This window comes from Ambystoma mexicanum, chromosome 11 (assembly GCF_040938575.1).
Source record: "Ambystoma mexicanum isolate Mex_15411 chromosome 11, UKY_AmexF1_1, whole genome shotgun sequence".
Classification (NCBI taxonomy): Eukaryota; Metazoa; Chordata; class Amphibia; order Caudata; family Ambystomatidae; genus Ambystoma; species Ambystoma mexicanum.
Window position 1 is genome coordinate 705,535,470 of NC_090934.1, and position 26,920 is coordinate 705,562,389.

The 26,920-nt window shown below is 46.0% G+C and overlaps 1 protein-coding gene across 1 annotated transcript in view; it reads left to right on the forward strand.

Annotated features, from left to right (window-relative positions):
* DEPDC7 (DEP domain containing 7) overlaps positions 1–26,920 on the forward strand; it is a 594,836-nt gene that overhangs the window by 336,994 nt on the left and 230,922 nt on the right. Inside the window, exon 4 of the mRNA XM_069623575.1 lies at positions 23,876–24,059. Coding sequence (XP_069479676.1) covers positions 23,876–24,059 — 184 coding nt within the window. The remainder of the gene's footprint in view (positions 1–23,875; positions 24,060–26,920) is intronic.

The following is a 26,920-nucleotide window of genomic DNA, read 5'->3' on the forward strand; positions in this document are numbered from 1 at the left end:
GGGGCGCCCCAGTTCCAAATGATCCTAGGAATGCCATGGCTTGAAACACATAATCCAAGGATCGACTGGCGCACAAGAAAGCTAACCTTCCCCCGAGAATGTGCCAAGAGCTGCTACGTTAAGCATGTGAGGAAACTACAACACAAGGAGAAACCCAACCTGGGAATGTCGGGTTCATTGCCTTCCAAATATCAAGATTTCACGGACGTGTTTCAAAAGGAACAGGCCAACACCTTGCCACCACACAGAACTTGCGATTGCCAAATCGATCTGGTCCCTGGAGCACAAGCTCCCTGCAGCAGAATCTATGCCCTGACTGAGCAAGAAAATCGGCATCTAAGAACATCTTAATCAGTACCTAGCTAATGGGTTCATCCGCCCATTCACGACTCCAGCCTCCTCAGCTCTCCTTCATGCCAAAGAAAGGAGACCTCAGGACCTGTATAGGTTGTAGGGCGTTAAACCAGATTACCGTGAAGAATAGGTTTCCTCTGCCACTCATTCCTGAACTATCCGACCAAGTAAAGAATGCTCAAATATATACAAAGTTAAATCTATGAGGAGCTTACCATCTGGTCAGAGTGAAAAAAGGCGACGAATGGAAGACGGCATTCCGAACTAAATACAGGCTTTTCGAATACCAAGTCATGCCCTTTGGGCTATGCAATGCACTAGCCACATACAAGTTCTTTATGAACGACGTACTCCATGAACTGCTGGACGTCTGTGTCCTTGTTTACATTGACAATATCCTCTTCTAGTCTGCATCCAAGGAGGAGCATGTGGGCCATGTAAGAGCAGTCTTGGAAAAACTCCAAGAACCGGCTATTCGCCAAACTGGAGAGATGTTTTTTCCACGTCATGGAAGAAGTTATTGGGCTTTATGCTTACCCCACGAGGGGTACACATGGACACTCGTAAAGTGGAAGCTATTCTTCAATGGCCATCCCCGACATCAACCAAAGGAGTGCAGATTGTACTCTGGTTTGCCAACTGCTACTGGCGATTCATCCCAGGATTTTCTCAAATTGTTCACCCTATCACCTCTTTACTAAGGAAGAACAAAGTGTTATTGGACCCCCGACGCTGAAGGGGCATTCCAGGAATTGAAATCTGCTTTCACTTCAGCCCCTGTTCTTCAGCATCCTCGATCCGACCTGCCTTACGTGGTTGAGACCGACTCCTCCAATGTGGCCATGGGGGCGGTGTTATCACAGAGACCCAGACACAGGACAGTTGCATCCTACAGCATTCTGGTCCCGAAAGTTTACTGCACCAGAAAAGAACTATGCCATAACCGACAAAACTGTTGGTGATCAAAGGAGCCCTTACAAACTGGAGACGCTACCTCCTGGGGGCTAGGCACACTGTCACCGTTTTCACGGATCATCGTAATTTGTAGTATTTTTAAAAACCGCCAAGGCCCAATCTTCTCGTCTGCTTCGCTGGGCGCTCTTCGCAGAGTATGATTTCATAATTGCATATCGACCAGGGGTTTGTAACGGAAAAGCTGACGCTCTGTCATAAATGGGTGATAATGAAGATGCATTTATACCATCAGAACCAGTACCCATTATTCCGGAGGAACGGATTCAGAACCAGATCGCAGTAACCGCCTGTTGGGAAGAATTGAAGGTTGACCTCCAATCTCAAATGGATCAAGCCGTCCAACAAGAATGGTTGAACAAGGGGGAACAGTACTCCGTCGCGGACAATTTACCCTATTTTCAGGGGAGACTATACGTTGAGGATAAAGAAACTCAAGACCAGATTATAGCCAACTACCACGAATCATTAATGGAGGGACACCCCGGGATTACTAAAACACAAGCCAAGATCAGGAAGAATTATTGGTGGCCAACTTGGAGAAAGGATGTGGCCCAATTTGTTGCAACCTGTGGAGATTGTGCACAGCAGAAATCTCAAAAACCCAGCCCGGCAGGATTATTGCGTCCTCTAAACATACCACTGGTCCCTTGGCATACATTATCCATGGACTTCATTACAGACCTGGCTCCCTGCGACGGCTTCAACACAATTCTAGTGGTGGTGGATTTATTCTCCAAAATGGCACACTTTATTCCACTAAAAGTACTCCTACTGCTGGAACTCTGGCCACCGTATTCCTACAGCAAGTAGTCCAATTACATGGCTTCCCTTTGGTACTGATTTCTGATCGGGGGACACAATTTCTCAGCCTTCTGGAGGAGTTGTTGCAAGATGGGCCAAATTGATCTTCGCCCCTCTATCAGTCACCATCCCCAGACCGATGGTCAAACTGAAATAACTAATCAGACACTAGAACAATACCTGAGATGCATACTGCAACAGACTGAAGGATCCTAGAAGGATGTTCTTTGGTTAACTGAATTTGCTTAAAATAACTCTATCCATACAAGCACAGGGCAGACCCATTCTATGTGATGAATTGTCGGCACCCTCTGACATCTTCCTTTGAACCACTTGATGAGTTAAAAATGCCGGCAATCACCTCCCTACATAAGACCATTACCCAAACCCTTGTGGAAGCAACCAAGAGCTTAACTAAGGCCAAAGAACAACAAAAGAAGTTTGCTGACAGGCATAGAAGGGAAGCTCCACATTACCAAATCAGAGATAAAGTATGGTTGGCTGCCAGAAACATACCACTAAAAGGGCCTTGGGTCTTCCGTCCCAGGTATCTTGGGCCCTATTCCATCAAAGCCATTAACCCAGCTGCAGTGAAACTAGATCTCCCCGACAATATACAGATTCATCCAGTATTTCATGTTGCCCTCTTAAAGCCTGAGACTAGGATCAAAAGACCACCGGAACCCGAGATTATCCAAGGAGAACCTGAGTACGAGGTTAAGGACATCCTAGACTCTGAAATGGTATGGTCAAAACTGTACTACCTAATCGAATGGGAGGGTTATGGACCTCAAGATCACACTTGGGAGCCTGTGGAACTTGTCCATGCACCTTGACTTATCAAGCGGTTTCATTGTAACAATCCCACCAAGCCTGGACTGGGGAGAGAAACGCCCCTGAGAGGGGCCTTGCGGGGGAGTGCTGTCATGGCCACTGGACAAGGGGCCAGTCCTTCCTTATCCCCAGGGTCCAAATGCGCCTCTGGCGCCAGGCTCATGTAAAAGTGTGCCTTGCAAACTGTGCCAAGGGCATGTGCAGCAGGGCGGGGCTTGGCCATAGAACATTGGAAGGCACGTGCCAAAGTCCCTGGGAAGGGCAAGGTGCAGTCGGTAGGCGGTGCTAAAGGGAGGAGCTAGAGCCAGCCTATATAAGGCTGACCCATCCACGTGCCTTCACTTCGTGTTATTCTGCTTTCAGCAGTGTAACGCTCTCCGCTGTGCTTACCTGGATTCCTACAGCTCCAATCCCGAAGACATCTCTGGATGTGCCTCTTACCTGAACCCAGCTACTACAGCACTGTGGACGCTTCTTACCTGCTGCCAGCTGCTACATCGATGTGCGCACATCTTACCTGCATCCCCTCACTGCCGGAGTCAGAGCCTTCATCTTACCTGATCTGGGTGCCCAACTATCCGGAGATCCACTTCTCTCCATTTCCTTTGCAGTATCTTCATTCTGCAACCGCGGATCTTCACCAAGCATCCGGACGCCATTCTTCGCCATCGGCCTGCTCATGCAAGGAAATAAAGACGCAACACGAATAAAAAAACACTTGGCCGTGCCATACAAGGGACTGAGGTTTCCTTATAAAGACCAATTTACCCTCCATATTTGAAGCTCCATCAGTCTCAAGGGGTACCCCAGATCCTCCTCGGCTCCGACTTACTTCTTCATACCTATGAGGACGGAATGAGACATCGCAAGAATTATTATTGGACAATATACAGTATAATTGAACAATAGTCATAAGCAAAGACGTGCCTTCCAAGTGGATTGGTCGCAGCTGGTCTGGATCAACACTCCCATGGGCCAGTGAAGTAACTCTATCCGTTCTATGTGCCCCTGCTAGGAGAAGCGGGACGGATAGCTCAACATTACAAAACAGCTGAGCTCGTATGGGAAGACTCTTGCAGACTGCATTTTGGCACGGAAGGGTCGAGGGCGGTCACAACACCCCTACTTCATTTTCATTGCCTCATCTTTATTCGGAGGCAACACCAGTATCTCGAGCAGCAGGTCTGGCAGCAATCGGGAGGGAAAGACTATTCCGAGGAGTCAGGTCAACGGAGGGCTCCAACCGTGCCCCAACGCCCCCATGGAGACCAGGTGAGCGTAACAAAGACCCTACTGTAAGAATGTGAGCTGAAGTTCAAAACGCACGTTCACATATGAAAACTGCAAAGAGTGTTTCTAGGGAAGCACCTTTAAAAAAAATAAAACTAAAAAAAGGTTCTTTTAAAAGCCCCCACAACCAATGATGTGCGCTCCCCTGGTACAAAGTTATTCCCCCACGCACGTGCGGCACAAAGTCTGCAAATATTGCGATAGTTGCAGGGTGGCATGTAGTACATGTACCCCCCACTGCATTGCCATTTTCTGTTCAAATTTCCAATGCTACGCTGACGATACGCAACTCATCTTCAGGCTACCCTCAGCCACCTCCTTTCCTTCTCTCATCTGATTGCCTTACTGCCATTCAAGATTGTTGTTCCGCTAACTATCTCTGTCTGGATGCCAGCAAGACTGAAATCCTCCTCATCGGGACACCTTCTCCATCCTTTCCCCTCACTGTCTGGTCGGCCTCCCTTGGCTCTCCTCCTACCCCCACCTGCAAGGCTAAGAAACTCAGGGTCATCTTTGATTCTACACTTTCCTTCTCTGCCCAGAAGCTCACTGTCTCCCAAGCCCTGGTTCTCTCTCTAGGTTGGATTATTGTAACGCCACTTTCTAAATCTACCTGCCTCTTCTCTCCGCCCTCTGCAACTAATCCAGAACAGAACTGCAAGACTTGTCCTTGGCCTCAAGCCCTGGGATTGTATCTCTCCAGCTCTGAAATCTCTCCAATGGCTCCCAGTGGATGCAAGGATTACATTTAAAACCCTCTGCATTGTCCACAAGGCTTTCTGGGGCCTGGGTCCAAAATATCTTCAGCTACTCTCCGTAAATACCTCCCCTCTCGAGCTTTTCGCTTCTCCTCCTCTAACTCCCTCAGGGTCAGTCGTTTTTCTAAGAAACGAGCTGGGGGTAGATCTGTTTTTGGCTGGGGCCTCTCTCTGGAACAGCCTTCCTGCCACTCTAAAAACATCTCGGGTTCCGGAAGCACCTGAAGACCTTACTCTTTGCTTCTGCCTTCGTCCCCCTTCCCCCTGCTGTTTTCTCTTGGCACCTTGCATCGGGACACCCTCTGTGCTCTGGTCCCAGGTTCCTGCTCACCCTGCCACCTCTTGCTCTGGGGTTTATATCTGTACCCATACAGCCCCCCTTTTTTCCCCCTCTTGCACTTATCAGACCCACCTTATCTGCTGCCTTAAACCTAGAACTTGTCACTTGGCTGCACTACCACTTTGTGCTGATTTTATTATTTATCCTGTTTCTCCTTTGCGCTGCACATTCCACTTTCTCCCTCCCTTCCATGCACTTTTGCCCTCCCCCTCTCCCATGCACTTGCACGTTCTCAATGTCACTGGGCCTAGTAAGATTGTTGTTTTGTTCTCCCCTGTTCCCCTCCCTTGCCTTGTCGCGCTCTGAAACACCAGTGTATGAACGCAATATAAATAAAATATATCGTATCATAGATGACACCCACAGAAATGGGCCTGGAGAGGCTACGGGATTGGGCAATGAAGCTTGTGGGTGTGGTGTGAATGGACCGACGGAGCTACACTGTATTTTTCACAGAAATGCAGAGGGTGCCGTTATGGGTGTGTTTTACGCGGCACAGCGTGCAGATTATAGGGTATGCCGACATACATTCAGTGTAAGTGAATGCAGAACACTTCAATCGCTACTCATTTACCAATCTATGATGTACGTGTGTAGTGTTATGGTCTAGGTACAATGAAGTGCCTGACTTTGGTTTGTGTGTGTGTGAGAGATACGCAATCTTGACAACATTGTTGTTTGTCCAGGGAACATTGAACATCATGTTACACGAGTTTCAGTGCCGTTTGTGAGGAAGGAGGCACTTGCCCAGTTCATGCGTTTCTTTCTGATCTCTTGCATACATTTCTATCCCACTATGCAGCTACGGACGTGGCAGCATCATTTTCTATTTGGTCCATCAATTGAGACGGCGCGGTACATTGTAATGAAGTGTATTTGTGCAGTTCTTTGTCATGCACCCATGGCATTGACGTTTCACAGCACAAATACTTTTCCTTACCTATAACGTTAATCTTACTGTGCCAGCTATCGATTTCTGCACACCCCATCTAAATTGGCTTGGTGCCTTTCTTGCAAGTAGTGATATTTTCTTGTAAGTGTTATGACTGTCTTCAAAACGCTCTGCAACATGTAAGGAAACCTCTTTGTACAGCGCACTCCTTTCCAGCCGACTGCACTACAGTGTTCTCCACAATACCACTCCTCCGCCCTACATGCTTGCTATGGCAATTTCCGTTAATCTGTGAAAGGTGCTTTCTTTACCTTTTTTCGTTCCGCAGTGCATCATTATTATCGTGTTCTCACACATGCCACAGAAGGAAAGCCAAGAAAGGTCTGATACAGAAGGGGCAGCACCTGCCTAGATACTCTAGGGTGCCTGCCAGGAGATGGAATTATTGGGTGGCCATCACCCATATAGGTGGCACTTATTGTAATGGTCATTTAACGACTGTTGCAATGCCCTTTCAAGTACCTTCCCTGTGCACAGTAGAGCATTGCACTATGTGTACAATAGAATGCCCTTTGCTGGCTAAGGGTCTGTAGCACAGCATATGTTTTGGAAAGGTTGTTTTACAGCTCTGCTGCCCTACAGGAGTGCCCCTCTTGTTGGCCGTAGCATATGTGGCAAATGCTGTACATGAAAGTACCCAACGTCATTATTTGAAAGGAGGTAGCCGGCCCACTGCTGCTTTGTCCTTCATTTTGAGTTGTCGTCACATGCAGTACAAAAACTTTGTTACGCCATTACTGTTGGCGGTACCATTCACAGATATACATACATTGTGGAATACAAGAAGGTTTACAACAACGCCAACCATAGCTTCGTTACATATGCCACAAAGCCATTTATTCTGTGCAAACCATGCACATACAGCATGTTTCTAACCACCAGTAAGATTTTTTGCGCTCTGCATACTCTGCTGTTTCGTTACTTGCCTTTACATGCAATAGTATGAGAGTGCGGAAGGTGCACCAGCTTTGCAATTTTGCAGCCTTACTACAAACTGTCCCAATTGCAGTTACATGTTTTCTTCAACTGTATAACGTGACCGGTTCAGCCTTTCCGTTACATTGTGTGTACACTGAGCAGTATCAGTTTCACGGGTCATGGAAAGGGAAGTGGCAGATGAATCTAAGTAATGCCACATTTAATACACCCACGTCACAGTGCAGGTTGCTGTTCTTTGTTTACCAATGGCCGTTATACAGTTAGTACTTTAGCCTCACATTGCGAAGTTTGCAGAGCCTCCCACGAAGTGGACAGCAATACTTTAAATGTGGTAGCCTACTGCATGAAGACATAGGGCTGGGGACCGGGGCGGTTTTATCAGCATACAGTGCATGATCTCTGCATGGGTCTAGGTGTGGAACGTAAATGCGTGTGATTCCACAACTACTTTAAAGTACATTTGAAGATGCAGCTATGTGGACACTAATGGAGTCCTACGGATACTTACCGGGTAATTTAACATACATCAACCAGGTGAAGTCTATATATGTTAGTAAAAACCTTTTCCCTTTACTGAAAAAAATACCCTAAAGCACTGTTACACCTAAAGTGCCCTACTAAAAACCAATGAAATTCACAAACAAAAAATGTTGTTAAAGGGACGTTGTGGTTAAGTTGCACTACTAAAAAACCTAAAATTCAATGGAAAAAATGTTGCTACAGGGACATTATAGTTACAGGTAAAACCTAAAAACCCCAGAAATTTGCCAGTTATGGTAAGGTACGCAACCATAACTCACACTACCACTGTGCACTGCACGGACCCACTGTGCACTGCAAGGGCTAACACCCATGAAATCAAAGATGACATCACAAATGTCCTTGATGACATCACTGATATCACATGTGCATTTAGTTGTCATGAAAAGCCTCAAGAAGGGATTGTCATTGTAATGTTGGCAGAGAACTATCAGATCATGGGGAGAACGATCATTACATATGTAGGCCATTAGACAAGGCATTGCTATAAACAGTATTGAATTACACTTCTTTCTATTACATGACTGAACTCATGTACAAACGTAAGCTGTGTGCGCAGCATGCATCATGGAGGTGCAATATCCAAATTCTTCCCATAGTGAAAGGATGCATGCTTTCCTTTAACAGTTTTGTGGACTGTTCTACATGCGAGAAGTAGCTACGATTCCCTCACTACACAAATGTACTACTGCACACAACTGAAAGAGCACAATGCATACCAATAACAGCATATACAAAAAGTAAAGTAACCAAAAAAGTAGCAGTGCTACCAGAAAGTGTTCATAACCTAACTGGTTATCATAATGCACACAAATGATTGCTGTATTTCAGGCTTCCTTCTTCCACTATGTATATGTACCATATGATGTGCCTCTGGAGAAGAAACCAAGGTTTTGTCGGGTGAGGTGGAGCTAGATCGGGTCAATGCACCGCTCAATGGTGAAGTTGAGGCAAACAAGTTAGTTTCAACCACAAACAGTGACAAATAGGCACCTAGTAATTGTGTTTTCGCTGGATTTTCTTTTGAGACAACTAAGGAAACTGATACTGGTGCTAGCTTAAACAGAAACCTTTGGGGCTCTTGCAATCACTTTTGGCAGATTCTAGCATTTCTCCAAGCTATAAGAAGGTACACTTTCATGCGGCTTGTCCAGTATCCACCCCAAAAGCAAACTTGGATTTTTCCAAATGTCTCATCTGCTCTGCTGGACTTCTATTTTGGAAGTGAACAAGGAAGGAAGGGTGAGCACACTGAAGCAATGACGCAGGGAAAGGATTCAGAGATCCCCCGCAATGTGCCCCCACACCCGCTGCTGCCAGCCCAAGGGGTGACCAAGTCAGATCTACAGGAGCTTCTGACAGCCATGACTGAGTATCATAAGGGAACTGATGAGCTCATCAAAAGAATCTCTGGCCTGGACTAACGTATGGATGAGGTGGAAAGCGGAACAGCATAGAGGGAAACAAGGGTATGTGAGCAGTCCTATGAGATTGGGGAGGTATTGGATAGGATTGCTGCTTTAGAGGCCAGATGTGAAGCCCTGGAAACTAAGCAAGGAGACTCGGGAAACAGCTCACGCCGCAACAACATTGGTCTAAGTGGGGGTCCCAACCTCTGTCACGGATGTGGAATTGGTGGACTTTGCTAAAGACCTTTCAGTTCATTCTGACTTTGCCAGATAGTGCCCCACTTGGATAGAGTAAACAGTACCAGGTTAAGGCAGACCCCACCCACACCAGCAACCCCCTGGTGAGGGTCCATTTCATAGGGTTAAAGAAGAAATCGTGCAGGAGGCCAGAAGCTCTGCACGTATACAATTCCGGGACAGATTGATCTCTCTGTATCGGGACCTTGCAGCAGTTACGCCACTCTAAAAAGTCCTTGAAACCACTTACAGAATGGTTAAGGGACAAAGTTCTGTATCGCTGCGGTTTTCCCACAGCACTACTGTTTATCCTAGCTGGGAAGCAGTGGCACATCCGAACAATGACAGAAGCAGAGAATGTATTACACCTGGGTGGAGCAAATGAGGATTAAGAGGACTTGGCGCCGCTTGCACAGGCATGGACGCGATCTAACAGAAGGATTAAAGGCCCACCACAAGGAAGTAAAAAGGCTGGCCAGACTTGACTAGGGACAATCCACTGGCAGAGATGGGCCCAGCCATGTTGAACTTAACCAACTGCTTCAGACACCACTCACGGAAGGACTGCAAAATGCAACCTGCAAGGAGTTGGCGGAACCTCTGGAAAGTGGTTAAGGCCCATACATATCATAAAGGAACAGCCACGCTGGTGATGTGTAGGCAGAACTATATGAACTGCTAGGAGCTGAACTGCAGAAACGATCCCAGGGGAGCAACCGTCAGGTGAAGGGGTTTTCAGGCATTTAGCAATGGGAACTGGTTGCCCGTATTGGGGCTTGTTCGTCAGGCCTTGAACCGGTTGCCCCGAGAGTTGAGGGCCGGTCTTAAGGACTTGACTTTGGGTATTGGGGGGGGCAGATTGGAGTTCTACCATTTGGGGAGGAAATAAGTTTGGTACTGGGTCAAGGCACTGACCCCTTGAGGCAACAATCTTGGAGAAGGATGAGGCTTCTGATCTCCCATCTATGGGACAGGGGCGGAAGCTAGATGCTGGGGTAGCATGAGCAAAAGGTAACTAATGTAATGGTGGACTCAACTAGGGAACTCTGTATCGTAACCCAGAATGTACAGGGGCTTTACTTCCCAGGGAAGCTGAAATCAGTCCATAGGCTATCCTGCTTGCAGGAAACGCTTCCTGGCCGAGGACAGAAATTGTGTTCAATTTAAGCGGTTCAATACGTCTTATTTCACTATTTCAGGGAAGGAGGGGAGTGGTGCTGCTCTTCACCCGGGAAGTACCACTAACCCGGATCACAGTCAAGCGAGACCCAATGGGGGGGACCCCTATTAGTTAAGGGGTACCTATTAGAACAAATCCTGGCTTTCACCTCTATTTACTGCCCAAATAGCACCCAAGACAGATTCCTCTGCACTATCCTTCTGAACATTCTCACATTTGCGGAAGGCCGCCTTCTCAAAGGGGGAGATTTCAACCTAGTCCCTGACCCAAACACTGACGAGACTTTGCCACCATCTAGAGGGGACTTTGCACAGGCAATAGGGTTGGCTGAATTTCTAAGGGAAACGGGAACAGTTGATGCCTGGCTGCTTTCCAATCAGGGGACATGAGATTACACATTTTACTCCCATGTTCACAAAGGGTTCTCCAGAATAGACTTAATTTTAATGTCCAGTGAGATGCTCCCATGCTTGAAGGAAACTCATATACACCCGAGGGTGATCTCTGACCACACACCAATGAGGGCTCAAGTCGGGGTATGCAGCCTCCCGAAACCACCACAATGGCACTGGAAAATGCAGGACTCACTACTGCAGGGCGAGGTAATCAAAGAGAACACTTTCAATCTGTCAAAAGTCCTCAGTGGGGTGCACATAGACGGTAGTGTGGAATGCCATGAAGCCGGTGATCTGGCGAGTACTAATGGGATGCATCGCAGCACAGAAAAGGTTAGGCAAGCTGCAGCAAACTAAACTGGAGGAAAGGGTAGCAGCACTGGAAGGGACACACAAACTGACACACAAACTGAACCAGTCTGTGAAAACAGGAAGAGAACTTAAAGGCAAAATCTGCCCTAGAAATGCACCTCGCAGACTAAGTACTTGCATACACAAAACAGTTCCATTACATAAATGGTTAAAAAGCGAACAGACTGCTGGTGTATAAACTAAAGAAGCTCCATACCCGAAATAATATCCCCACATTGAGGGCCGCAGATGGGACACTACTTTGCTCAGAGGACAAAAGGGAGGCTATGATAACCCATCATAGGGAGTAATGGCGGGCAACCCAATTGGGGACTGTGTGCAAGATGGTTACCTAACTACCATCTGGGCCACCCTAAGCTAAAGCAGCCAGACTCCCTAGAACTTCCTATAAATCCAGAAGTACTAACAGCCATAAAAACCTTCAAGAGCACAGCCCCAGCTCCAGATCTCTGTGAGGTTCTATAAGGTCTACACTCGCATCTTCCAGAAGATAGTTAGGCATTTGACTCCTTAACCACAGGGTGCATTACCTCATCGATAGAGGATACCCTCAGTCCTCATCCCCAAACCAGACAAAGAACCAGAGAACTGTGCATCCTACGGCCCATAACACTAATGAAAAACGATGCAAGGATATTCTCGAAGGTCCTGGCAACCAAACTGGGCAGTGTCCTCCCTGAGCTCATTCACCCTGATCAGTTGGGTTTTGACTCTACCCAACTGTTAATGTTATATACCAATAAAATGTGATGTTGGAAAAAAAGGCAAAAGATCAAAAACCAGCCACCTCCCACACCCAGTAATGCTACCAAAAAACATGCAAAGCAACTATCGCTCAAATACACTGTTGTCGACCTTAATTACCTAAATACAGAGCAGGGAGCCTCTGAGCAGGCCAAACTGGTGTGATTCAGCTGTCGGAGAATGGTATAACCTCACCAGTTCCCCATAGGCTGACTTCCTGTCATACTAGTATTCTCTGTTTGGGAAACCATTAAATCTACCAAAGTCGACTTGGAATAACTAAATGTATGTGCTCTGCCCCATGTGGACCTCTTTGATTCTGAACATCGAAATTCTTGTCCCGCATTGTTCCTCTGTTTTGAAGTTGGTATGCATGTCCTCTACTCTATTATCGCTTTTCCACCTCTTCAATCTGGCCGAAGAGTGGAGATCCACCCCAAATACCAACTCTGGAGAATACTGTGATGCCCCCTTCTGGGTCTTCTAATATGGCCGAAGACCAGTCTGAGGAGCCCCTTCATCCCACTATTGGCTCTCTAAAAACTTCAGGCTCACAGGCCAGAGTTGCACTTTACTGTGTTTCATTGGTAATACTTTCCTACGACTGTATGTCCACTTTTCTAACTGATAACCAGTGTTGCAAGGATCCTGTGAGTTCTTAAATTAAGAATCAGTTGTATTGGCCACTACTCCTTGTAACCCTTCCTGAAAGACAATAGCATCAAAACATACTAGTGTCATTAGCATGTGTAGCAATCATTTGTGTTGCTTGCACCTGGGGCATTATACACATGAACAAGCTTTCATTCAGAGCCGGTGGTAAGCTGCGTACACGCTCAAGTGTCTGCATCAGGGACCCTTTCCTTTCTACAGCTACACACCAGTACATGCCACATGCCAGGGATGACCGTTACTGTTGCTTTACGCCCTGGCGATCGAACCAATGGCCTTCAACATCAGAGTGCATGAGGGTTTACAGGGCCTCAAGAGGAGCAATACAGAACATCGTATTTCACTATATTCAAATGAAGGCACCCTGTTAAGACATTGTCGACATTCCCTCCCCTTGCACCCTTGAAATACTCTGTGAATTCAGAACTATTGCCGGATAGAAGAAACTTCAACAAATGTGACATCATGCCCCTCCAAGTAATTCTCCTTGGGACCCTGGTGGAATCTCCCTTTCCATTGCAAACAAAGTCTATCCAGTATCTGGGAATAAGGGCGAGCCCACACTACACGTACCTAACTGGAGAATTTTCCATCCTGAACAAAATGGAGTTCTACCTAGAAAGATCTAATGTTCCCTTTTCATTGTCTGGTCGTATGCATGCAATAAGTGAGCATGTTGCCGCAAATACTTTCCCTAGCCCAGATCTTTGATCCCTCCCTTCCTATATGTTTGACTATATTCTCAACTGGCTAGATTCATATGAAAACTGAAACCTAGACTGTCCCGAGTAGCATTGCAAGCTACTGAGGGAGACTGTGAGGACTACCCCTCCCAAATTGGGTGGCATACTTCGCAATAGCGCAGCTATGCTGAACTAAAAGATGGCTCAATGCAGACAATCCCACCAGCTGGTTTACCGCCAAGAAGTCTGTTCCACCTGCTCAAACCTAGAGATACTGAAACTTAACCCTAAATGCATCATGAAACACCCAATCATGTGGGGTGGGGGGGACGACGCTGAACTTTGCATGAAGAAAGTGCTGGGGTAGATGCTATGAGCATCTCATCATGGTTTAGCGTTAATGCAATACTTATTAAAACCTAGCTGGTGCTTACAGTGTGTGTGTACAATGATTGCAGACTGCACACAGATCGCAAAGTGATCTGCAGATGATTTCCAAGCCATTCCATGAGATTAAAGACCATGCTGCCTACGGATGGTCAATGTCTAACTCACAGGGCAATTAGGTACTTCCCTCTTCATGCGAAAATGAAATTGTACGCAATGTACAATGCTATCCTGGACTTGGGAATGTGTATTTATCGTGTACACCGAACCATATTCATAGAAATCTAATGCTATCTACATTATGGTCGGCTGACCTAGGAAGAGACATTGGCTGCAAAGATTTGTACGCAGGCTTTGACTTAAAGGGAAATCACTGAATGTTGAAATAGAATTTAAACTGCTTCAACGACTATGCTATGCCACCACTAGGCTATGCATAATGAAACTAGCAGATCACCTACTATACTGGAGAAGATGTCAGCTCGGCACGATGGGAAGTGTGCTTTGGAGTTGCCCCAGAATAAAGCCATTTTGGAAGTGTTTTTTAAGCTAATTGTACAACTATTACAGGCGGTACATCGCAAATGACCCTCATACCTACCCTGGATAACATGACAAATATCCATTAAGGGTTGTGTGTATCAGAGTATACAGAAAGTTGAGCTTTGAATTATTGATGAGCTTTGGGATGTGTTTGCGCAATATGCGGGGCAATGATGATGCAGGTTACTTACAATGTAAGTTTGTTCCTATGTTTCTCTATTCTGTAATTAAGAATTAAATGACTGTTCTAATTTGAAAATGAAATAAACGCATTAAAAATGTGTTTCCCGTTTGTGAAATTCTCATTGGTTAATCGTTTTTCGTGGTTGGGCATGGTATGTTTTTTTTTTTAAAAAGAAAAAACAGTTTCTAAGATATGCTAACAAAACGGGAGGGTCTTGACTAATTCCCTCCACATATTCGTTTCTTAATCTTTGAAAAGTGATCTGAATGTTTTTTTTCATACAATTGGAAAACCTTCCAATTGCTTCTAATTCATAAAAGCCTTAATTGGCAGTGTTTACTTTTGCAGAGGTTTTCATGCAGTAAGGGGTTAATTTTGTTGAAAGGCGCACAGTATGCCTCGTACAAAGGTCAAGAATTGCAGAAATGTTCCTGAAAGCCAATGTGCTGCACGTGAACAGATAAGATTGTCCTTGGATGATGAACGGTAACTTTGCACGGCTTGTCAAAGTCACTGGTGTTTATGATAAACACAATCCAGCCCTGCTTGCTGAATGCATGTACTCCTGGAGTTTGCTTGAATAGTCATGTGCTGGTTTGTTAGTACAATTGGAAGCAGACCATTGATTAGCGCCTCCCAGCGAGGGTTAATTAAACATGACATTCCTTCATGTCCTGTGCATACTGCTTTTCCAAACTAGAGTATTTATCGAGTCAGTCCTTTGACTTGGCTGTTGCTGTCGGAGGTTGTTGGTCAGGGGTGTCGAGCTCTAGGCATCGTGGCCATAAATCTGAGGCTTCCAGAAAAATCCATGTCCATTCATGAGATCAATGGACATGTAATTCTAAAACGTGCACATTTCTCATGAATATCCAGAGATAGCCTGAAAGTTCCAGGTTTTTGGCTCTCAAGCCCTTGAGTTGGGCATCCATGCTGCACGTAGGCAAGCTTTTCATGAACCTATTACCTCTACTTGCTCCCTGTAGGTGTTAGGTTATGTTAATCCCACGCGCAGCTACCACCCAAGGGCAGTCTCCAGGCACTCGCGTAGCTCTGCAAGACGTTAGCTGGGTATATTAGTGGGGATATGATAGGTTCAGAACCAGGAGGAACTAGCGTCTGCGTTTTCTTGCGTGTGGGAGTTGGTTTGGGAGGCCCTGTGTGTTGTAACCGTATGGGTAGGACTCAGTGCCTCGATGTGTGCTAGTGTTTGTGTCGTGTGATGGTGGGGTTGGTGTTTTACACTGTTTAGTTGTAGCCATAAGGGTTCCATCGTCCTGTTGGCAGTTAGGTGTATGAATGTGTAGTGTTGATGGATTTATGGTCTGTGCAGGGGTGTGTTCTGGTGTTTCCAGAATCTGAGTTGGTAGGTTGCAAACATTCTATTAATTCTCGATGTTTGTGTAGTGTGACTAGGCCCTGGTCATTTGTAGTGGCGTTGGTTATGTTGGAGGAGCAGGAAGGAGGAAAATGGGTTAGTAAGTCATTTTGGCGATGCCTGTGGCGTGGGTCTTTGGTTGCCACTCAATGGTATCTACCAATGTTCTTGATTGTGGTTCTGTCGGCCAATCTTACCTGACCTCCAGGTCTGGAGGCAGACTTCCCCTGTGGGTTTGGTGGTATATGGTTGGTTGTACCTAATGTGTTCCTGGTTACTCTTCCGGGTTAGTCGTGGCAGTTTGGTGTGGACCTTTTGTGCTGTCGGCTGCTGAATGGGTGAGGAAGATGTCCTGCTTTGATGGTGCACTGTAATGTAAACAAAAGTATTTGCTTTAGCAACTTTGCTTGGCTCATATTTTATATTGTGTATCATGGATACATGCTTTGCCCCGCCCCCACACCCTTCACTCCCCACAAGGAGGATGACTGCAAAATTGCCTTTTTTGTAATCCATGCCGGCTCAACCAAACTGTTCATACAAAGTAATATGTTATAATGTGGTTTCTATACTGTTCTTCTGGTACCACTTCAAACATATGAGCTGTGTACGAGGAAGCTTGAGGCGAGGACTCCTATCTGTCGGTTCCTATTTTTGTTGGGGTATTTGCCTTAAAATTGTCTGGTACGCAACTTATCTATAGGGATGGACAAATCCTAAGCATTTTATATGCTTACTTGGGAACCTCGTCCTGGGAGTATGTCCCTGATCAGTGGGTTACCCCACTGCAAGATTGCCAGCCCATCAATCTGCAGAGCTCTCGGATCCCATGCACTTTGCCGGCCAACCAAGTCGGAATTAGGGGGATGAGTGGTTGCACTGAATATGTTGGCCGTTTTTACTTTTTTAAATGCAGGTTGGCAAAATAAATGCACACACTTCTGAAGAGTAACTTGTGTCGCCCCCCATCCCTTGCTCAAGCCATAGCCTTTTCCCAATAAAGTCAACAATCTTGCATACGTTTGCAAGAAAGTCCATGTAGCGCTCCCATCTTGGCTTAATCTGATTTTTGGCTGCTGAAAGAAACCCCATATCAGTTATTTCATGCGCGAGCTTTGTACACGACCTGATGGCTTAGCCCTTTTTTTATTTTCTGGTGTGCATCTTCCTTAGTTCAGATCACTCTGCTCATGGGGGAGATGTTCGACACTTTATTTTTGACTGGCGTGCCCTCTCACCCCAATATTGCTCCATATATTCAGCTTTAATAAAGCCCATGGATTCCTTATGAATCTTCATTCCAGATGTGCAAGAGCCCTGTGCCGCTCCTTCTCAGCATTCAGATTATCTCCTCTGGGCTATACTTTAAGATATACTGTATACATATTCAGTTTTTCTCTCCCTCATTCCATAACGTGAACACTTCATTTTTGAACCGTTAGCCATCCTAATGCTGACTCTCCTATCGGTCTTTGGTTTCAAGGGAAGTTCCATTCACAGGAACTTAGGGTGCTGAATTGCGTATGCCCATTACATTGAATGCTTTTACCTTTTTGTGTTCCACAGACTGGTCTGGCCGCCAGTCAGTGGACTGGAATATCTATTGCATAGCAAGAGTTAAAAATATGCCAAGAGCCCAGCATGTATATGCTCAGGCCTGGCCCCCTGCGTGCCCGCCAACTCGCCATAGCTCGCTCCTTTTTGCTAGTTTGATTACACCCTGTGATATGCTATCACTGTTTGGTATGTAAACCATACCTCAGTTTTCAGTCTCACACTACTTAAAACCACCACCACAAAGCACAGACCTGGCAGCAGTAACCTGTGGATCACTGTGCCCAGAAGCAGACTCCCCATGAACTCAAACCTACCAGACACACATGGTCTACATCTGGAAACTCTTAAACTGCATCCCAAAGGGCTAGGTTCCACTGGCATAGCCAGCACACATAGCATAGGTATTTCTGTTCTGTATGCATCAACAAAGAGATTCTTGCACTGTCCGGTCATAACAAAATCCAACCTGTTCTTTCAGGTCCTAAGGTACCGATGGAGCATGAAAATGGCAGTAGCTATGCTATAGAAAACCTGGCAATAAAACACTTAATGTTGCTATTTGTTTCCAGCTGATCTCAGTTCTTTCACTTCGCCTTTTTTTTATTTTATTTTTTTTCCAGCCTTGCACTCAGGTTTGTGTATGCCTAAAGTTTGACTTAAAAATGCTGCCCTTGCCTGTTCCCAGTTGTTGGGCAAGATTGTGCAGTACCCTTTGGGTGCACTACAGCAACCTTGACCTCCTAGCAATAGGAACGCAACCTTTGGTTTATGTCTGAACTACACAGGTTGGTAGTGTGGCTGAGCAGCCTGGTTTATCTCAAGAGGGGTCAATGTGAGCAGTAGGGTTGTGACAGCGATTCTCAGTGACAGTTATGCAAATAAACACAAGATTTTGTGATTAAACAATTATTAATTTGTTATATAAGCCTTCTTAAGAAGGGCGCAACATATAACAATTATAAGACACTTCAGAACACACTCTTAGTTTCTCTAAATCAGATGATACCCATTCCTACACCCTCAGATGACTTAAATAGCTAGGAAACTGTGGACATTGATTTATCACAGGTACATTTGGAGCAATACTGAGTTTGGTGTAAAGGTTAGATATGGGACTAAAACAAAGGTTAACAAATAATTCCTAAACAGGGAAGTACTTTTTAAAACCTTCCAATGTCAAGTAAATTGACCCTTTCCTGGGGCAAAGGTAAGGCACAGAGTCAAAGGTAAGACGAGTCTCTCAGGGTGCCAGGACAGCCAATGTTAGTTGAACAAGGTCTACGGGAGCTGAAGATCTTCTTTCCAGGTAAGTAAGTCTTGCACAATGTTTTTAGAAAAGTTTGTGGAAATAAGATTCACTTGAAGTGCCACAAGCTGGGAGGCTTGTGAGGGGCAAAGCTGTAAGCAACTCTGCAAGGGCAACCAAGACAGGTCTCAACTGGGAGCAAGTAAGGCTACACAACAAGAGGGAAGTTCTTAGACTTTACAGTACCTTTGGCTAGAAGAAATGGTTCCAGCTGGTGTCTGTTCCTGTACAGCCCTGCAGATCCTTTTGTTTCTGGGCCTCTGTCGCCGGGACAAGAGGGAGGATGTCTGGGAACTCGGGCACTGCAATGGAAAGGTCAGCGGCAGCAATGGGCAAACATCAATTCAGCGGCACTTTAGTGTTTCAGCTCCTCCCGTCTGGCAGCAAATAACACCGCGGTTCTCGGATCTGGGGTCTAGCACTCTGAGGTGGCTCAGGCTTGGTCATTCCTGCTTCAGGGAAGTCCGGCGGATCTTCCTGGTGCTCGGGTCAGACTTAAAAGCGATCCACTCGATTTGGTGTTCCTCTTCCTGGCTCTTCGGTTGCAGCAGCAGTGCAAGTACAGCAATCTCTAAGAAGCTGTCTAAACAAGTTAACTTTGATTGGTCCCTCCAACTCAAGGGGAGAAGTCGTCCTTACAGGGCTTCTCTAGTCTAACCAAATTTGAAGCTTCAGCACAGCAGCAGGGCTTCACTGGGCAAACCAACGATCCATGCAGGCATCTCTTCAAAGTTCTTCTTCGGATTCCTTCGTCCAGTGGTTCACTCTGCCTTCCAAGCCAAAAGCCTCGCCAATTATGCAGGTTTCTCCCATTCAGTCCAGCCTAGCTGTCAATCACACAGCAGGGTGTCTGCCCTTGCGGGACAGCCAGCCGGCCAATAACCTTTGGGTGCATTCCTGTAACCAAGGGGATTAAACATGGGGAGTTTCGGGCACCTCCCTCACTTCCTGCCCCTGCCAGACATACTGGAGCCTGACGCAGGCCTCACTCGTAAATCCTGCCAAAGACCAAATTAACAAAGGGACCAAACCTGATTTGGTGCACAGAGTAAATTTCAAGGACCTTCCCAACAAGAAATGGTGGAAAAAGACGACTGGGGCCATTTTGACAAAATGGGCACCCATGGGTGCCTTATTGCAGCTGCGAACGCAGCCCGCTGTAAAACACACAATGGTAGTAAAAAGTAAACCACTGTCACAGCCATGAATTGTAGAAAGGGTTACATAAAAATGTTACATGAGAAACTAGAAATACTAAGTAACCCATCCAGCACCCTATGGTAAGATCGTGTCTGCTGGGTCTAGAAAGTTACAAAATGTAAGTAAAGTCATTTTCACTTCACAACTCTTGGAAACAGTTTCATCAAGAGAAGGTATTTAAACCTCTGGGGAAATCTAAGACTTCCCTGTGCCACTGCACTGAAGGTGCTGTGTGTCACAATGCAAAGATGATGCCTATGAAGTTTGCCAGACTCCAAAGTCAAAAACAAAGTATACATCACAGAAAAAATACATGACCGAATTGGGGGGGGGGGGGGGGGTCTCGCTCTCTCCAGGTTGGAGATTAAAAGTCCAGTAAAAAGAGCTGAGGGTCTCTAAGGTAGAAGGGAATTGGCACATTTCTCAGAATTCTCCCTAACACCAGTTGATATATACGTGCTTGTGCAGTTTTTATTGTCTTGTGCCCCGTCACCCATTGCTAGGTTTTGCTTCTTGCAACTCTTGTTTTGAGGGCCATCACAAAAGCATGTCAATCTGTTGCCCGTTTGCCAAGAGTTCTCTAACATGCAAAAACGTTACCTTTTTAATTTCCTTCCTGATGGTGCCACTGTTCCAGGTTCCACATCCTAGTACCAGCTGCTCTGCTCCCCAGTACCGCCTTGAATTTACCACTGATTTGTCACTTATAGTTTGGTATGTCTTCCCGTTCTCACAGAACCCAGACACAGCCACCATAGGAGGACCCAGACTAGAATTGTGAGCGTACTGTTCCTAGTCTTTTAGACGACTTGGATCTAAAAGAGCACCACTCTAAGACCACATGATATGGCATTTATAACACGCTGTACACAAGGGTTTCTGGGCACGACAAGACGAGAGGGAAACTGAGGGAGAACAAAAAGCGATCTTCTTAGGCCTTGTCATTCAGATCTCGCAAGTGAAGTGGAGTGGAAGGGGAGAAGTGCAGGTAACCCAAAAGTGCAGCCAGCGGGTGGCTCACAAGTGCGGAGAGAAGGGACTGAAGGGGTGCAGATACAGACCACAAGTGCTGGGGAGCCAAGAGGCAGTGCAACTGGATCAGCAGGAGCCTGGGGCCAACATCATCCCAACTGCAGAAAAGTAGTGTTCGGTCCATGTTGCGTCTTCATGGCTGAAGAAAAGCCATTTGGGTTGTATTTGGGTTGTTTTGAATATGGCAGCAGATCTTGCAAAAACTATACAGAGGTCATCAAGATTGTACATTCATATTTTGGTAGGTTTGGTTCCAACCACCTGCAATTCCTGTGTCCTTGAAATGAAAGAATCCCACCCCACCTCCATGGTAGTGAAGTAACTAAACGTGTTGGATGTAATCCATTGAAAGTACATGGCGAATGCCAATGCTTGACCCGTCCAGCATTATGGGCCTCCCTCTCAGACTTGGTCTCTGAACTGATGCAGGAGATTGCTGTCTTTAGCCAGTCCATGAGGGGAATGCTAAATTTCGACTAATAAAATATGCACATAAAGTGGTTCATTCTGAATAATAAATGTGTTTTTTTTGCTGGGAGCTTGGGACTTCCAACCGTAGCGAAGGCACAACCTTGCTGCACCCTTTAGCCTGACTGTTTACATCATGAAGGAAATGTGTGCCTGCTGGTTGGACACAAATTCATGGGAGAGGGAGAGTGCAGCAGGGTTTCTATTAACCATTTTCCTTGCTCTTCAGCATATTTGCTATTTAGGGAGATTATCATTTCAAAACCTAAAGTCCCATCCCTGCACAACAGCCTGATGGGTACAGAGGGGTTCCATGTAATAATGTCGCCACAAAAATCTCGCCATGCAAAAATATTACCGAAAAATGGCTGTTTTTTGTGGCGACATTATTGCATGGAACATGCGGGGGACACCCCCGCAACCCAAACTTTATATTTAAAAAAAAAAAAAAAATGTTTGTCCCTGTCCCCATATATATGGTCACCCATATAATATTGCCGCAACCTTTTCTCTGCGATATTATTTATGGCGACCATATATTATTTCCATGGCTTAAGGTGTACTGTGGCACATCTCAATTGGCGATGAATAAGTATTCATGAGAAGGGGTCACAGTTCTCCTGAAGTTTGGGAACAGTAGATGTGGCAAATTGAAAATATAAGGTCTTGCACTGGTATCCTGATGTGATCACTACTGAGTACAGGGAGCCACAGTATAGGGTAGTGAGCAATACTCTGCCAGAGTTCTGCAACCTGTTGCTTTCCATGCTGGCTAGAGTTAATGGGAGTTGTAGTCCAAAACATTTGGAAAGTGACTGGTTTCAGACCTCTGTTTTAGACCATCCTAATCCATTATCTTAGAATATTTCTGCACATAAACATTTGGGATATTAATGCAGTTTCTGGCACTCAAGCGGTTTATTGGAATTCGTAAGTCTGGTCCATGCCGGACAATGCCTTCTAGACTTGCATCTAATTTTAGTACTCCTCACCCTGATCTATCTTACCTCACCCTCCCACCTTCCTCCCACTTCGTGTCTCCCTCTTTTGCTCTTCCTCTGTCCCTCCAGTGTTCACTTACTCCTACCCTCCTCTCTACTACTCCACTTCCCCTCCACACAAATACTCTCCCTACTACTACTCTCAAACCGTTTACAGTCGCCCTCCTTTCACAATCATTCACATCCTACTTTTTCACCTTGCGCAGTCACACCAAAGCATCACTTTCTCCCACCAACTAATGCCTCACCTTGCACACACTTTCAGTAATCCTCCCTCCCACTCTTCCCTTTACCTAACCTGTACAACCCAAACTTTCTGTTCCCAGTGCCCCCTTTTTATCACTTCTCTCGTTGATTCTCGCCCTGCGCTAGTTCCCTGGGCTAATGGCTGGTTTTCTTCTTCTTGAGAGATCTGGTTACAGGGGAACAAACAAATTTAAAATGGCCTTTAAGGCCACCCCCTTTGTATGCAGGTCCACCAGCATTTAGGAATGGCTGCCTGCTCAAAATAAAACGTGTGCATTCATATCTAGGATGAACGCAGCATCTGAAGTACTGGCTTCATATGCGGACTGCTATGCAGTCCTGCTGAAGGAAACTATGCTGCTGCAGCCTGTGTTGAGCAGAGTGATTGGGGTGCCAGTTTAATGAGCAGATGGCTCAACGGTCCTGCTGAAGGTAAGATAACTCAGCCTGTCCCGCATAGATCATTGGGATTGCTGATTTGCTCTGTAGATTGCTCCGCGTTCCTCACTGCGCCTCTCCTGGTTGGGTCGCTCTCCACCACCACCAGGCCTGAGTGATTTAGTCCTACTGGAGACCTAAATAAACTGGCCCGCATTGTGCAATATATGAAAAAGGGGTACGCTGTTAGTCCAGGCACAGGTAGCGGGGACAGACTGGGGCCCCTCCTGACTGCCTCTGGGTCAGGACTGGGTTTGGTAAAAACCCTGTTAGGCCTCCCGCCCCGGGTTTGGGGGGGGGGGGGGAGGGCCTGCCCCAGTGTGCCAACCAGTCATGTTTACTACTTCCCATTTCTCCCCTCCCCCATATGCACTTCTATATATACATGGTGGGGGGGGGGGGTGGGAATCTATTTGGGACGGCATGAGTCGGAGCCTATGACTAAATCGGGCTCCCTGCAAATGTCTGCCTCTTGCTTTGCAAAATGCATGCCCCCCCACCGGCGCTAGGCTATCCCACGAGTCTGAAGGAAAGAACAAGTCTAGGGACTGCCAGCATTTATGGTAACCTGTAATGATTTGTCAGTACATGTCATGCCTTCCTTCAAGTATTTCTGTCCCTATTGCTGTACTAAAGTGGCATTGTTTTTTTATTTACCAGTTATTGATGAAGTATGGCAAGAACAGACCATCCGGCGCCTGCTGCAACTGGTGGAGCTTCCCCTTCTTGACTCTTTGCTTGAAAGACGGGACCCAGCAGAAGGAAGAAAGCACAAGGAGAACATTCTGGTTGTCACAAGTAACTATCTGGACCGAGAGATTCTCAAGGCTTTTAGCGATTCACAGTATGTAATTCCAGCCTGATACTTTTGATGTAGAGGATTTTCCTGATTACACTTTACAACAGCAATGCACAATACAGATAAATATTTTTCATTTGAAAAATGAGTACCATGAAAATGGTATGTTGACATATAAAACAGCACTGTATTCTGGGTTATGCTCAAATTACATAGGCTTACATTTGAATTGTGGTTCAGTTATTTGCAGTTGAGACTGTTGACATTTAGTGAGAATTGGTGTTTGAGCCTGTTGGTGGCCTTATAGTAAGAGTTGACTGGTTCAGTTAAAATAGTCCTATTTGTAGAGTGTCTTGGCCATTTCGTATCGCAAGGAATTACTTTGAATCCTCTTGATGATGCTCATTTAGTGAACCTAAAGATGAAGAACTGACATGATCCTAATACAATAAATACCTGTGACCTATGAACCTATATCACAGCAGGGAATGCTCAACTTGCTGTGCTGTCAGACTGGCTAATCTCATACATACCCCTGTTTTGGCACAGCCCTCATGTCATTAATTTAAAGGTTGATTTAGACACTATTTTCCGATTAATCCCCCATAACATAGCTGTTACAGAAGTGTTTAACCATTCAACCCTACTTGGCCTGAATGGTCCCCATTCCTATAATTGTGGGTTAACTAGAATTTAACTGTGAATATTTCAGGAGTCTGATCTTCAGAACTTCCGGTTTTCGGACACTCCCAACTCCATCAGTTGTGGCGTTTGTCTACTCAAACCTGTAATTTTCAAAATGGTCTAGTCTCTCTAGAACTGTATCTAGTGAACCAAGAAACCTTTAAAATGTGCTGTCCTCTTAACCCGTGGATCGCCCTTTGAGGTGTTCTACCAAGGTGTGCAATTGCCTGCGAACAAAAGGCAGGGCTTCATCCATGCTGAAACCTCTTCACTTCTGAATGTGGGGGCTTTCAAAGCCTCTGTATTTCACAAATAACCTCTGCTAATCAGGTGACTTATTTGCTTCCATGTACAGTATTTGGGATTTCATTTAGGGTATAGTGGGGTGTAGTGATCACTCGTTTTTAAACTACTTGCTAGTTTGTCCAGAGGATCCCTCCTCTACTGGTGTCCTCTTTGGAAAAGCTTTCACCAAGCTTACCACCTGAGATAACTGGTGTCTGCCTTTGAGCATCAGACCGCTTTTCTCTGTGGCACTAGACTGGTTTCCATTTAGTACATTGGAATACCACACCCCAATTTCAGAACCTTGTGGTTCCTTTTGTGACTTTCGACTAGTGTCCCGAACAGCTTAAAGGTCTGTTTAACTTGGAACAGTTTATAGTGACACTCCTAAACTTTCAGTCTGTGCAAAGCTTTCAGTTTGAAGAATTTGCCCCAAAAACCCCTGTCTGTCTGGCATTGCCAAAACACTGCTCTTCACAATCCAGCAGCCTTTGCACCTCTTGTCCCCCTTTTTTAAGCCAAGGTTCAGCACATTTTTAAGGAATTCACACAGCCCTTCAGATGAGGGGTGTACCTGCTACTTTTACTCCTTTAAAAATAGGCAAATACTCCCAAAAATGGAGAGCAAAATACTGCGAACAAAACATAGAAAACAGACACACAGAACCTGGTGCCCAGGTTTTTAATCGCGCAGCTCCATGGATATGTTTGGACCAGTAGTGCACATGCTTCCACAGAAACAAACTATTAGAACTGCCTGATTGAAAGAAGTAAACTTGTACCTTTTAATGAGCATGAAGACTAGGTGCAAAGACAAAGAAATAATTATTACAAAAACATTTCAGTTTTCCAGTTAACATATTTTTCTCCAACATGGGGGTCTGGCATGGATTCACATGCTCATGAATATTCCCTGTTGTCAGGCTGGGAATCCTCTGTAAAAGAAAGTTTCATTTTCACTTAAACTGTATTTCTCCTCTAAACCAATTACTCTCCACTTTGTCATACTGCTCTCATCCAATGACTGTCTTCTCCTTAAGCCCCTCCTCTGGCAGCCAGATTCAGATTTTTACAGGACGCTTCAGTTTTGGGAGTTCTCGAGTTTGCTCTGCGAGCTACTTCTACGTTTTTTGTTTTCGATGGAAAAAGGTTCTATTTTCGTTCCGAAAGAGCCTGTGTGCTCTCTTCTCCATCTGCTGACAGCAGGGATCCGTTGAGTGAATTTCAGCACCCCTCAATGGTGCAGATTGTCTAAGATTTCTGAAGGCCATCGGGCCTGCTTTGCGCCCTTTAACCATGGAGGAGGGGGAGGTCCCTCTTCAAGCCCTGCACCAAGTGTGGGTACAGAATGTGTGTGTTGAAGACAAGCACCTGCAGTGCCTCTTCTGGCTGCATCCAGACCATAAAGAAGCAGAGTGTGAGATATGCCTCTGGTTCTCCAAGAAGACGAGGGATGAGCACAGACTGGTGGCGTGGCTGAACGCGAAGGCCTCTGCCCCATGTTGTGAACAGGATCCGGCCTCACCCAGGCCCAGGCGGTCCGAGGAGCAGCCCTCTAAGTCCTTTGAGGATGCCCCATCTGTGGGAGCCGAAGACGAGGCCAAGAACAGCAAGTTCGAGTCGACCGGGTTCGCCGCATACGAGGGCCCAAGCTGGACAGGGCGACATCACCCTCCACCTCCATTGCCAGGCGGCAATCGAGCTCCTCCTCGAAGAGTAAGTCATCCATCCCGGCTAAACTGTGGGAGAAGTCGCAAGCCGCGGGCGCAGGAGAAGGCCGATCAGCCCAAGCAGGCCCAATCGGCACAGGATAAGACTTTGTCGAAGATGGCGCTGGTGGCAGCTGCTCTCACGACGGCTAAGGGGGCTGACCCTGTGACGGTAGCTCCCGCAGCACAGAAGGTATCCCTGCCCCCGAGGCGCAAAACCGCCGTAGT